The following is a 14,139-nucleotide window of genomic DNA, read 5'->3' as shown; positions in this document are numbered from 1 at the left end:
AACAAAAAACTATCAGAATCTTGGTTCCCCACAAGATAATCACAAATCAACCATGGTTTCTTTGGTATGTAATAAATTAGATCTGCAGAAGCCCATCTTACCGAGATTATGATTGGTGAAGGAAGCAATGCCTTTTGGAAGGGCTTCCAATATGAAGGCCTAACTAAAATGTTTTATTTTTTTTATTTTTTATTTTGTGGTAAGATAGGCTATGAGCAGTGGGACTGCACCGAGATGCCAGATGGGAGATAGTGGAAAACAAGTGACTTGACTCTTTGGGATTATCATGAACAGAGCCTTTGAGAAAGATTCCATTTTTCAGATTTCACTTTCTTAAAAATTAAAAGAAAAAAAATAAATAGAAAAAAAGAAAACTTTAAAGCCAACTTTTTTTTTGGCAAAAATCGCTTAAGTTGCAGGAGAGTGACTCATGCCTATATTCCTTTTATTCCCCTTTGGAGATGAAAAAATAAAAGCACATGAGAACATTATTCGTTTATCACTACTACATTGTCTTTTATTTTCTCTCTTTGTCCATTGTTAGCTTTTTTTTTTTTTTAAATAATAATAATATTTATTATTATCATTGTTTTAAAAAATTTTGTCCCGTTTAAGCGTTAAACGGTTAATTATTGCCTTATCTCTAAGCATTTGAAAATTAAGAAATGACACTTTGATGACGCCTAAACATCCACCTAGTTTGGCGACTGTCATTTTAAAAGAAAATATATAACTTCCATTTTACATTTTATTTTTTCAATAAATTATAAGAAAGTTGTTGAATACTTAGATCAACACCCATTATATGCATGTTCCTCATGTTTTCAATATGTTCTAATATTGTATAATCTATATGTCATTCTATTTTGCAATCAATATATCCCAAACAATCATGTTTTTTAGTTTTTTTTTTTTTTTTTTTGGGTATAAGTAAACATATAAAGACATTTATTTATACGTTAGATAATAAATTTAATTAAAATTAAAAAAACTGCCTAGGCCTCGCCTAGACACCTACCCGCTGCCCGACCAGCGGCAGGAGAAGGGAGTTTCATACCATAACTTATGAGTAGAAACCCAACACCCTATCAATTAGGATATTGCACCACATGCACTTTGTCCATTGTTAAACGATTAGTAATCTTGTGGATTTATTCACCAAATCACTATAAATTACAAGTTTATGACATTTTAAGTGGTGAACAAAATTACCATCAAACTCAAAACTTTTCATGCTATTTTAACAACTGCAGAGAGCTAATGTCAAGACTTTGAAATCCATATGTTGAATGACGAGTTCTCACAAAATGATTTCCGATGTAGTCCTCGGCCGGCTGCAGCGATACATCGGTCGAGCCTTAAGACATGAACAACCGGTTTAAGCCAGAGCATCAAAGACTAACCTTTCCGGAGTTGTTTCGTGAGATTTTCTGATCCGACAGAGACAAACTGAGCACAACTCAGGTGGAATAGTGGATGATCATGTAACACTGGTTGGTTTGGCAAAGATAGAACCTCAATGAAGTGAATGATCAAGTTCCGATTTGTTGTTGGAGCACTGTGTTTTTCTTATCCAGTCTAGAATGTCTGAACAATCTTCGTGTCTGATAAAATGCCTTCGTGTCATAAACAAAACTATTTAGTATTTTGTCCACTGTGTCAATGTTGTGAATATCGCGTTAACGAATAGGAAAAACAAAACAAACTCAGGAAACTGAAAACAAAATAACCAAGACAAATAACACCAAAAATTTACGTGGTTCAGCTATGCGGTCAGCAACAACAATCTTTAACTATATCAATAACGAGTATGATGAATAATCTTGCCAAGCCTCTAGGATTAAGACTTGACGAAAAACCCAACAGTCAACAATTAACTTAGCTGCAAGCCTTCAGTGTTTGTAAATCATACCTATTTTTGGGTCGATAAGCCTTTAGTTCGGCAACTTCTCGATGGCTTGTTAATTCTTTCTTCATCCTCAGTGATTCACGCACAACCAAATTTTCGGTGTTATCATGGTATGCATCATAAATGAAGTCGAGCACTGTTTCCTGCATAAATTGTCCATTAAGCATTCACTGATTCATAGGCTTTGGGGAAATGAAGAACTTACACAGCCAAAACTTTGATCGACGAAAATAATATAGGAACAATGCTTGGGAGGGCGGAAAGCTAAATCTCTCTTTCTGAAAAATAATGAAAACAAGATTGGAAAAATACCAAGGGTTTGGAAGCATCCAGCCAGTTATAGATATGCTCGTTGCGAAACCATGTTAGCTGCTGTTTTGCAAAATTTCTGCACACGAAATTGAAAAAAAATTCTATGACTGAATGTAATGTGTGAGAATCTTACTCTGCAAGGCCACAAGGAGTATTAAGCTCTCATTGTCGCACCAGGTTTTTGACACAAACATGCACGGAAAGTTGGAACCTCCTTTTGCTGATGAATAGACTGTAAAACAATTCGATAATCATAATACAAAATTAGAATCCAACCTGCAACTTCCTATATTTACTAACTGAAATTTAGTTTTGTTGTATCCCCGCAAACACGATTTTTATAATGTACATTGAAAATGTCTCCTAGTTTGGCAAAGCATATGGTATTATGGCTTTTGATCCATGAATTTGAAGTAAAATGCACTACTGATACACTTTCTGAAATTTCAGATAAAAAGTTGTAGAACTCTCTTGGAGAACTACCTCCTTGCTGCCTACACATCAACAGATACTCCATGGCCTAAAATCGAACATTTCTTACTGTTACTACTATCACAGATAATAATAAAATGACCAAAAAAACAGTGTCACACGATTTTAAAGAAACAAAATCAGACAACCATTGCTTCAAAAATTAAAGAACAATAAACAATAGCAGTCGCATACTTGTCTGTAACCAATTGCTCTGGTTGCTGAATTTGAATTTGGAAGAAGACCCGAATCAAGAAGCCAATTAGCTTCCGACAAGATATCATCATTTCCTGCAGGAATTAAACAAAAAAAAAAAAAAAAAAAAAGATTAAAAGAAAGAGAGGAAAAAAAAGTACCTCGCCCCAATTGAAATTGTAATCCTAACAGATCAGGTTGTGTAAAACAAATGAATTGCCTGATCTGATTTTGAAACTTCAAAGGCGAATGATCAATTTGTAGTGATGTGTTACAATATATTTACCTGATAGCATATCTTGACATCGGTAGTCAATTGATTTATAACGATCAACTCTTTTGATTGAGAGGAAAAGATAAATAAAATCATAGTCCAATTCCTTTGATTTTACTTCCTCCACAACATCAGTTGAAGGACTAGCGTCATTTGCATCACACTGTTTCCGGAAAGAATCATATGGCACTTGAAATGCAGATGGAGGTGATCCACTAGACTGCATTGCAGAACATGTATATGTTATGCATCCAACATCAGTAAAATGGAGGGACATAAGCTTCTAAATGCAAAACAACTCAACTAAATAGTGAATATTCAGGCAGATATATCAACGATATATTGATGTATTATTCCTGAAAAAAAAAAATCACAAGGACTGAAAGGCTTCTACCTGAAAAAAAATGGAGAATCGGATGAGTAAACCTATACGGTAGAGTTACTCCATATGTATTATTCCTGAATTGCACATTAACTGTGGTTATTATGGTATTTGTTGGAGAAGACAATATGAACTGCTAGTGTTTGAAAGGGTCAACATTCAAGTAAGACATGAGTCACATGACAGAACAGTAGCATCCACATACATCGTGTTACAAATGATAAAAACGTAAAATTTAAGCACAACATAACACCATAGTGACAATCATTCGGAATCAAAGAGAATTCAAAACCTAATTTAATGGGAAAACATAAAACTAACACGGCATACAATGCATCTGAAATCAACATACTCCAGAAATCTAGATTACCATAATTCAATTACAATGGTAGAATCATGCCTGCACCAAATGTACAAATTTCTCAATTACACAAGCACCTCTCTTTCTGCTGGCGAAGGCTTGGCAGATCCAATATCAAGACCCCAATATACCTGTGGCACAAAAGCCAAAACAAACAAATTCACTTCGACAATACGGCACTACCTATTAATTCTACAAGCGTCAGCAAAAGGAAATTCAATCAAGGCAATGCCATAAGGCTTTCTTTGTTCTCGTGAGAGAGTGATGTTATCCATACACCAATAAAACCCGCTTTTACTGAAGTAGATTGGAAATTCAATCATGGCAATGTCTATAAGCGGGGGCCTTAGCATTACTGATTGAAGGCAGGCTTGATTCACGAAATTGACCAGAACAAGTCAAAATTCTCAAGGAAACAAATTCAATTATTTCGGGTATAAAACTATGTCAACTTTCTACCTATTACCTTCCTACATTTTCTCATCAACCAAACAAAATGGTTTATTACTAAATACCCAATAAACTAAATTACTTGCACGTTAGAATCTAGAGAAAACCCAACTACCCCGTTTGCCGCTTAGTTCGAAAGAAGCTAAATTTTCCCAGTTTCCTCCCCTTTTTCCCAGTATCCTAACAAAGAACAACAAAAACCAACAACTGGGTATTGTATTTTTGCTCAAATTGGGCCGCTTAGCGAGCTCCAGAGCGAGGAGGGTCTTCCCGGAGCCGGTGGGCCCAGATTCCACTATCACCTTCTCCTTCTCTTTATTCTTGGTGGCTGAAACAGAGCAGGCGGTGGTCAGACGCCGCCGGCGGAGAGTGAAAATCAGCAGCCCAGCCGTCCTGAGGACGCGCGGGCAAAATGTACGGACACAACTGCTACTGATTATCGTATTTTCAGTTAGGGAGGAATAGACAGGTTTGGATTGGATTGGACTATTTTTGTGTCCGGTCGTACGGGTTTAGGGAGGGTTTTGGGTCTCAACTCTTATTGGACATTTCATCGTGTTTTTTGTTTATTTTATTTCATTTTATTTTTAAATTTCTGTTTCTTATCACACTTAAACTTGTTCATCAAGCATGAGATTTTTTTTTTTTAATACAAGTGTTATTTTACAATAATTTATATCGAATGAAGAGGGTTTGAATCCGAAACACAGTAGGTTAAAGAGGAACACCTTACCACCAAGGCAATTCATCACTTGTAAGTATGAGAGTGTTATTTACATGTAAAAAGTTATTCTTCTCTATGCACAAATTAGAATTTGAAATTAATGTGTGCTTAAATTTTTCTTTTTTTTTCCTTAAAAAAAGGACCAGTTGGTGGCTTCGTCACGACAGTTCACCCTTTCAAAAACTGAAAAGACTCGCGTAGACATTTCAGCGTTCCACTTGCCATTTAAACTACTCTATTTTGAAGTGTTAAATGAGGTATTTTCGTTGTGAAACCGCCACCATTTTTACTATAAATGGTGATGCGCTTAAACATGCCACCTCTCTTAATCCATGGAAAATATTGTTACTTGAAAAAATAAATAAAATTAATTTAATAATAAGAAGATTTGTTTACTATCTAAAGGTCCACATCAGAACTCAAAGCAATCACAGGATTCACAGCTTGATCCTACCAACTGGTGGTTGCATGTTATGACTTCACCTAAAACACTTAGAACTCAAGCTACCATTTTCAAATACTTCACCAACAAAATGTCCTTTAACAATCAAGCACTTCCGCACCCACCATCTTCATCCCCTTCCCCAAATGACAAAGCAGCAGCCCTCCTTCGACCGGCGAATCCAGTCCCTCTTCCCTGCTGCACTGGCCTCGCTGCTTGTCCTAGGGACCGCACGCCTAGTCCTCGACGCCTTGAAGAGCAATGACAGCTTTGTCTTTCAGATGTATGGCTGGCCAAGAGGCCAGAAACCGAGACCGGCAGTTGTTATTTCACCGGAGGACCGGATTGACGAGAGCTGCAATGTGTTTGAAGGGAAGTGGGTGTGGGATAATTTGTCACATCCTCACTATACAGAAGAGAGCTGCCCCTACTTGGTAAAGCAAGTTACTTGCCAGAGGAATGGGAGGCCTGATTCTTACTACAAGAATTGGAGGTGGCAACCAAATGACTGCAACCTCCCAAGGTCAAAACTCTATTTTTTAGTGTACAAGACCGTCATATTGTCACGTGGTCTAACTAATTCATCCAGGTCATTACACGTTTATCTGTTTATTAGTGTTATACCTTAATCCATCACATATCAACATTAATTGTCATCTGATCATATTATGTTAGTGAATTAGTAATACCATGTGACTGTGTGACAGTCACGCTAAAACATATGTGTTAGAGGCATTCCATGTCTTTTTGTTTACTTAGTGAGTGGCTTTGGCTTTGAAAATTCAGGTTTGATGCATTGAAGCTAATGCAGATTTTGAGGGGCAAAAGGCTGATGTTTGTTGGAGACTCAGTACAAAGAGGCCAGTTTGAATCCCTGGTCTGCATGGTTCAATCTATAACACAAGGAGAAAAGTCCCTCCAAAGAGTCCCTCCTCGAAAGATCTTCAGAGTAGAGGTAAACCTCACGTTTTATAACACTAAACCCTACTCACGGCAAGAGTTCGACGTCCCCTCACCCTTTCTTTCTTTCGCAGGAGTTTGATGCATCGATTGAGTACTACTGGGCTCCGTTTCTCGTGGAGTCTATTTCGGACCACGAGATGAAACATACTGTGCTGAAACGGCTGGTGAAGCTTGACTCCATAGCTAACCACGGCAAGCACTGGGAAGGAGTAGATATCTTGGTGTTTGAGAGCTATGTGTGGTGGATGCACAGCCCTACAGTCAATGCTACGTGAGTGACATAAATTTGTAGGGCACCCCTACGTTATAAATCTCATTGCGCTTCCGATTTCAGTTAGAATCGCGTGTTTCTCTATCTGTCAAACGAAGAACTGTTTGAAAACATTACCACACGAAAGCCTTATGTTTCTTTTTTTTGCATTTTTTGTCAGATATGGATCTCCAGATGTACAAGAATATAAAGTCACCACGGCATACAAACTAGCCTTACAAACTTGGGCAGACTGGTTAGAATCCAGCATCAACCCTGAAAGGCAAAAGGTCTTCTTCATGAGCATGTCTCCAACACATTTATGGTAAGAGTTTCACACTTCTCACTCGAACATCCTCAAAAGCGTAAAGAGGAAAGTGAAAAAATGTTTTTTCAATACAAAGCGATATTGGAAAAAGAGAGAGTCAAACACAAGATCTTGAATGCAGAGGTGGTCCCACAAAGCCCCTTGCCATATATAATAACACGTGTCATGAATCTGGCGTTCACGATTTAGAGTTTTATTCATAATCATGGAAACTTGACATAAATTTCTTTTGTAGGAGTTGGGAATGGAAGCCGGGAAGTGACGAAAACTGCTTCAATGAGTCATACCCGATTGAGGGTTCATACTGGGGAACTGGTTCAAACATGGAAATCATGGATATTATAAACGACCAAATGCAGGATCTGAAAGTGAAGGTAACATTTTTGAATATCACCCAATTGTCAGAGTACCGAAAAGATGCACACACATCGGTTTATGGAGAACGTCGGGGAAAGCTCTTGACGAAGAAACAAAGATTGGATCCTAAAAAATTCGCCGACTGCATTCACTGGTGCCTACCTGGGGTTCCTGATACATGGAATGAAATTTTGTATGCACATTTGTTGAAGAGTCACCAAAATATTTTGTAACACGAATTTAACAATCAAGCCTTCGATAAAATGTACGAAAGGCACATTTGCATGTTAACATTGAGGATTAGTAGTGCAGCATTTTTCCAGGAAGAAGAGAGATGTGACACCTGCAATAGCATTTGTATTGAACTCTTTTGTTGATCTTCTTCAACCAACAAACGAAATACGACTTGAATTGAATTTGGTGACCGCAAGCATACAAAATTCAAAACGCTTTCGTTGTTCTTCTTAGCCAGCAAACAACGGACAAGAGGAGATAAAATCCAGAAACAATACTAAACAGCTAGAACTCAATACTATAATTTTGAACTAGTTTATTTTGTATATTTCAACAATGAGATCGAGGAATCATCCTCGATTTATAAATATGCGGTTTGGTATAATTCTCACCATATTTACCTGCAAAGGCAAGCGGCCCTTCAATCACTCCGTCGAAATATTTACAGGGACACGTTCATATTTACAGGAGCTCCCATTCAGAATCACAAGCATCATCAGTTTCCAAACTTTTCACGTTAGAGAGTGTTTGTTGGCTGGTTTCTATATGACTGTCTCCGAACCAAATTGCTAGCTGTTCGTACTCCTTTGCCAACCTCTTCTTTGATGTAAAAGCATCCTGGATTCTTTTCTGAATTTAAGAAAGAAAAAAGAAAATTGATCAGTCAGGCTCATGTTGCTATTTAGGCACATAATTTTCTGATACAGTTTCATAATTTTCAAAAATAATATATAATAAAACTTTTTTCCGATAAAATCATTGATCTCTAGAAAGTTCAGATGGGTGACTGCAAAATAAATCTAAATTAGAGTTAACTGTAAAGCGTAAATATGCTTTAAATATGAGAACGAATCCATAAGCATATTATCAAGTACGTAAAATGCCAGTCTGAAATGATGCATGTAATCTTCTTTGTCTTCTCATTCATTTCAATAGAGATTTGTAAGTCTTTGGACAATGGAATACCGTATAACATGTACCTTGTATGATCTTTGTTTTCTTGCCCTGCTAGAGACAGCGTGCAGTACGCTATCATCTACAATGACACAGCTCTCCTCCAGCATTACCTTATCATGCAAATCGATGGTCTCCATAGAAGAGCGCGAAAAATCACTACTTGATTCATCTGAACTTCCTGTAAACAATTTACGACATTAGAGAAAAGGTGACATCGTAAAAGGATCTGGTCTAGATCAGTTCAAAGCTAATAGATAGCGTTAAGGCTCTGCATGATTGCAACATCAATCGCAACACTATTGCTTTTACTACCAACAAAAATCCATATGAATGTATATCAGGATTCTCACTTCTGATATCTCCATGAAGGCAAAAGACTTTGAGCCTAGGAGTTTTAAACATGAACAACAGGAAAGAAAATAAAAGTACCAAATGCACATTCTGCCACACCAATATCTAAAGACGGCTTAAGAGCATCATACTGAACAGAGTCGCAGATTTGAACTTGCTTCTTTCTAGATGGTACTGTCAGAGGCATGAACTCTGCAGTTCTGGAAGTGCCTTCTGCTGTAATAGTAATACACAAGTTAATCAATACTGGTTTCTCATAGAAAGCAAGAGTACATCTATAACAAGCCAACCAAAAATACTAACCTACTGATTCAGGTGAAATGTCATCAAACTCTGGAACCGACAAGTCAGACTCCAATACCTCAAGAGTATTTAAGGAAGCTGGAGAACTAAGTTGACCTGCAAGGTTATATTTACTGAAGATAAGACTCGGCTGGTATGGATCAATTACACTGGGGTGTGTAGGTGTTTGGTTTTCAGTTGCATCTAAAGAATTTTCATTTGTCCAAACTTCATCAGTATTTTCCACAGATAATTCAGACTCTAAGACCTCGAGAGTATCCACTGCAGCAGGAGAACTAGATTGATCTGCAAGGTAAGATTTCCTGCCAACAAGACTCAGCTGTTCGGTCACATGATTCATTACATTGGGCTCCATAGGCGATTGCTTTTCTGTTAAATCTAATGAGTTTTCAATGTTTCCCACAGATAAGTCGGACCCTGACACCTTAAGAGTATCCATTGAAGTTGGAGAACTAGGTTGATCTGGAAGGTGATACGTACTAGAGACAACACTCAGCTGGTCTGTCCCACGATCCATTGCATTGAGATTTGTAGGTGATTTATTTCCGTCGCATCTACAAGACCTTCACTTGTCAAAACTTCATCAACCTTTCCCACAGATAAGTCAGACTCTGGCACCTCAACAGTATCTATTAAAGTTGGAGAACTAGGTTGATCGGCAAGGTGATATTTACTAGAGACAAGACTCGGCTGGTTTTTCACTGGAGTCATTACATTGGGCTCTGTAGGAGATTGCTTTTCAATTGCAACTAAAGACTTCTCATCTGCCAAAACTTCATCGATCTTTCCCACAGATAATTCCGACACCTCAAGAGTATTCATTGTTGGAGGATTAGGCTGGTCTGCAAGGTCATTTTCCGTAGAGACCAGACTCAGCTGGTTTCTCACAGGATCCTTTACATTGGGCTCTCCAGGTGATTGGTTTGCAGTTACATCCAAAGAATTTTCCTTTACATTTTCCCTCGACTTAACACTAATGGCAGATTTCTGTCTAACCATAGGAAGTAAATCTTGGACGGTACTAGAAAATTTCTTCACACTTTTACCCACAGTCTGCACCTGGTTTTCAACATATTTAATTGAGTCCTGCGAAAGAAATATATTCATTATTACGAGAGGAATTGACGACTTCAGTTACTGCATAGCAGCAACCACACTAATCAAAGACAAGATGCAAATGAAATATTTTTCATTTGGGCTTTTTCTGCCCCTATTACCTGATTCACAATACCATCCACCTCCTGGCGGATTGTTTCAAATTTCTGGTAAATGTTTCCTACCCAATTCATACTTTTGAGTTTTTTAAAATCCATCACGACCACCAAACTGTACCTGCAACCAGTCAAATTGTATTTTGTTTTATTCAGTTGTTTACGTTAGTCAGACATAGAGAGGACAGCAAAAATTACCATCCCAGGCTCCCAGCTCAAGATACAGGCATAGTGAGAAAACAGAGATATAACATAGAATATCATAGTAGATGAACTACAATGTGCATAATAAGTTCACATTCAGTCCCAGATTACAAATTTTTCGAGTGACAAACAAAACTGCGCATAAAGTTAACAAAAGGCAGAAGAGAACAAAACAAAGGTATTATAGGTTACGGGAAGCATCACAGTTGCAGTAAAATAGAATCGAAGCAAGGAAATTGGTCTAAACCTGACAGTGAATGAAAATGCATGAAAAGACCAAATCAATAAACCAAAATATTTCTGACGAATTGAGAGGTTACTGGTCTAGAGAACATGGAGAACGGAAATATCCAAGATAACCATCAATGCAACGATTGTATATTTGTATATATCTGAGGATCACTATTTTGTGCGTACAATATATTAAACATACTTATTCATACACTAAACATACTTATTCATACACACACACACACACATATATATATATACACTTATATGTATATGTATAATTATAAGTGCGGGCTCTGTAAACCTATTCAATGTCTTCTAAAACTAAATAGAAAACTTCACTAACTTATATCAAAGTTCCTCAAATTCAAGACTCTTACCTATTCTTTAGCACTTAAAACACAAAAGTCTTGAGCAACACCAATATTTTCGTTTACACCGCCTTACCAGTGCTTCTTTCATTTACACCACCTTTGCTGCTCTTATGCAAGTCTCAAGCAATACTAACATCAACCGCGTGCAAGCACATTCTTAACGGGGGTTTCAATCTTTAAACTCATAAGAGAAACGAAACCAAATAAAATTTAGGGTTCAACAAATTCATATAAATTTCATACATGAGTCTTCCATCATCATCTCGCCCAAGAACAAAAACAGAGTTTTTTTTCAAATAGTAATCACAATTAAGCTATTAATTTAAACTTGATCAAACCATCTCATCAATCACCATCATCAAATTCAATTCCAAAACCCAAAACTCACACTGAAATCAAATCATTCTCAGAATTCACATAACGGCAAACAAAAACAAAAACACAGCAGCTCTCTAAATACAGAAAAACATAAACTACGTATAATTGTACACACAAAATTCAAAACAACGATCCAAATATAAACACATACATGCATATATAATTGTTACAATTCGGAAAAAGGGTTTTTCTGTACAAAAGAAGAAAAAAAAACCCAGCAAAAATAAATTTAAGTGTGCGAATTGAATGGAAAAGCAACGAAATTTGAATGAATAAGAAAGACAGAAAAGAGGAGAAGAAGAATTACCGGCATCTGGTGACGCCGGCAAGCTCAGTTGGACCTTTCTGTGATGGCAAAGAGAGAGAGAGAGAGAGAGAGAGATAGAGAGAGGAGAGGGAGGAGAGAGGTTTAGGAAGAAGGAAGGGGAGGGTTTAATAAAGAACGTCTTTGTTATGTTTGTTTATCTTAATCGCATGATAATAATATTATCATTATTAAATACTAAAATTTAAATTATATAATTTCAGTCCTACTGAACTTCCAAATATTATTAATCCAAAAAAAAAAACTTCCAAATATTTGATTGGGAAAAGGTCAGCCAGGCCGCCGTCTCCTCCTCCTGCTCTCCTCCTTGGCCCTCCTCCTGTCCTCTCCTCCCTTCGCTTTTTAGAGTGCCACTACACTCATCCCGTTTTTATCTCCTATCCCCACTTACTTTGCCACCTACCGTTAAAAGAAAAAACAACAGGATGATATTTTCCACACCCGCCATTATTTCTAAAATAATATTAATATTTTAAATTCTTAACCAGAAATTAAAAAAAAAAAACAATTAAAAAATTATTTTTGTTTAATTTGCTCAATGGATTATTTTCGATGGTGTCAATGGAAAAGCTTGAGATAACATAGCTTTTTGAAAGTTTCCCTTAGGATCTCAGCTAGAGAAGGTTGTCGTGGGTTGGATTTGGGCGAGAGAAGTTATCGCCGAGAAGGTTTTTAATGGGTCGAACCTCGCAATTTGTAACACCTCATTTCACCAAGAAGGCTAATGAGATGACCTCTGCCAACAAGGATTCGGAAATCCTTCTCAACCGAGACTTGGATAAATAACCAGTCGGCCTTGCAATTCTATGGCTCAAGTACTATATATCCAAACTGAAGATATCGCTGGTTACCTTCTGTTTATCCAATTGGTACGCTACTGAAACTCTTCCCGTAGCATCCTGAGACAACCATGCAATGTTTACACCCTTCTTCACATCCAAGTACATGCATTGCCAAAGCTAAAACGCTTTAAGCCATGCCGTGCTTGTCCCTGGAGTATATACTAATTATTAGCATATATTTTGTGCTAATAATTATCCCAATCTAAAATATGCCACTCCATTATCTTTTGATGATCATCAAGTACCACTATTAACCGAAAGAACCTATATGGTTGACCGACTCCAAACACACGTGAAGGATATTCCCTGTGATTTCGTCTTGGCATCCCATGCATGCATGAAGACCATGCTCACGACAATTCTGATCAAACCCATCATGCTGCTCCAACCTGATAACAAGAATCTCAAGTCCATTTGAACTGTACTGCTTGCTTGGAGATAATTTAAATCCCATTTAACCCGTATAAGAAAATATTAAGATGAATCATATTAACGATAATTATTATGATAAGGACGCCGCCCTTGTGGGGGGAACAATACTGGCCAGTGGTGGTCCTGGTGGATATGGAAGGAGAAGAAAAAGATTGGAAGGGGAGTAGGGGACGATCTGGGCACGAGGGTTCTGCTATTCTTCCTTTTTATTTTTTTTATTTTTTATAACTTTTTCTTTATATTTAATATTCAAATTGAATTTATAATTATTTATAGATGGATTTTTTTTTTTTTTTTTAGGTTTTTAAGTCAAGATTTTATGGTGGTTTTCACGTGGTGTTGTTCGTATTCGTCCAACGCGTATGTCATGTCGTAATACTAACATAATAGTTGACGGAAAGAGAGTGGAAGAACGACATTGATTTGCAGCATCTATATTCATAGATAACATTAATTGATTTTTATTTTCAGAGATTGTGTTGGTGAGTTGCGTCAATTTCATGACCATTTGTGATAAAAATCTTTAGTTTTAATTAGAAGTCTTACTTTGTCAAAATGCTTTTTCGTTTAGGTCCTTCAAGGCCATTTTGCAAGAGGATAAATTTGTCAACAAAATATTTCTTTAATTTAAAGTAGGTGGGGAAATAAGACATAGGGGTTGGAATAGAAACACTCGCTTTTTATTAAGACATACGATTCTTAGCATCTGTGGATCTGGATTGTATTACTCTGTCTAATGTAAATTCATCTGGTTCTTATTTTTAATTTTCATAAGGGTATGAGTTGGACTTGATTTGTGTAAAAATGAGTCTAAAATCGAGTTCATCTGGATAACCCGGCCCGGATAGTATAAGGTTGTCTTAGTATTTGCCATTTTAT

The 14,139-nt window shown here is 37.0% G+C and overlaps 3 protein-coding genes across 13 annotated transcripts; 1 reads left to right on the top strand and 2 right to left on the bottom strand.

The window, feature by feature from the left end:
- Positions 1-918: 918 nt before the first annotated feature.
- Positions 919-5,058, bottom strand: LOC103927939 (tRNA dimethylallyltransferase 9-like). 7 transcript variants are annotated; one of them, XR_007258824.1, is made up of 8 exons: positions 3,914-5,058; positions 3,556-3,620; positions 3,174-3,381; positions 2,888-2,982; positions 2,396-2,453; positions 2,222-2,297; positions 1,913-2,045; positions 920-1,616 (listed from the first exon to the last, which is right to left on the bottom strand). XR_007258824.1 is itself a non-coding variant. In XM_048585570.1 (7 exons), the coding sequence occupies exons 3-7, from the start codon at positions 3,255-3,257 to the stop codon at positions 1,636-1,638; spliced, it is 414 nt and encodes a 137-aa protein (XP_048441527.1). In that variant the 5' UTR covers positions 3,258-3,381; positions 3,556-3,620; positions 3,914-5,056; the 3' UTR covers positions 919-1,635. The 7 variants fall into 7 exon arrangements, 3 of the variants coding, with proteins under 3 accessions (XP_048441527.1, XP_048441525.1, XP_048441526.1); XR_007258822.1 differs by having other exon boundaries at positions 925-1,616; positions 1,913-2,052; positions 3,914-5,054; XM_048585570.1 differs by lacking the exon at positions 2,396-2,453 and having other exon boundaries at positions 919-1,654; positions 1,913-2,052; positions 3,914-5,056.
- Positions 5,059-5,613: 555 nt separating this feature from the next.
- Positions 5,614-7,840, top strand: LOC103927938 (protein trichome birefringence-like 31). The gene is made up of 5 exons (XM_009336922.3): positions 5,614-6,043; positions 6,307-6,475; positions 6,555-6,754; positions 6,915-7,058; positions 7,297-7,840. The coding sequence occupies exons 1-5, from the start codon at positions 5,667-5,669 to the stop codon at positions 7,649-7,651; spliced, it is 1,245 nt and encodes a 414-aa protein (XP_009335197.2). The 5' UTR covers positions 5,614-5,666; the 3' UTR covers positions 7,652-7,840.
- Positions 7,841-7,930: 90 nt separating this feature from the next.
- LOC103927937 lies at positions 7,931-12,286 on the bottom strand. Of its 5 annotated transcripts, XM_048585761.1 has the most exons (7): positions 11,969-12,279; positions 11,290-11,457; positions 10,481-10,595; positions 9,264-10,349; positions 9,039-9,176; positions 8,633-8,787; positions 7,931-8,282 (listed from the first exon to the last, which is right to left on the bottom strand). In XM_048585761.1, the coding sequence occupies exons 4-7, from the start codon at positions 9,778-9,780 to the stop codon at positions 8,115-8,117; spliced, it is 978 nt and encodes a 325-aa protein (XP_048441718.1). In that variant the 5' UTR covers positions 9,781-10,349; positions 10,481-10,595; positions 11,290-11,457; positions 11,969-12,279; the 3' UTR covers positions 7,931-8,114. The 5 variants fall into 5 exon arrangements, with proteins under 5 accessions (XP_048441718.1, XP_048441719.1, XP_048441720.1 ...); XM_048585762.1 differs by lacking the exon at positions 11,290-11,457 and having other exon boundaries at positions 9,039-9,173; positions 11,969-12,286; XM_048585763.1 differs by lacking the exon at positions 11,290-11,457 and having other exon boundaries at positions 9,060-9,173; positions 11,969-12,286.
- Positions 12,287-14,139: the final 1,853 nt, after the last annotated feature.

The sequence above is a fragment of a genome, unplaced genomic scaffold, assembly GCF_019419815.1.
Source record: "Pyrus x bretschneideri cultivar Hongxiangsu unplaced genomic scaffold, Pyrus_bretschneideri_v1 Contig23, whole genome shotgun sequence".
Classification (NCBI taxonomy): Eukaryota; Viridiplantae; Streptophyta; class Magnoliopsida; order Rosales; family Rosaceae; genus Pyrus; species Pyrus x bretschneideri.
Note: the sequence above shows the minus strand (reverse complement) of the source record. Positions and strands in the feature narration are given on the sequence as shown.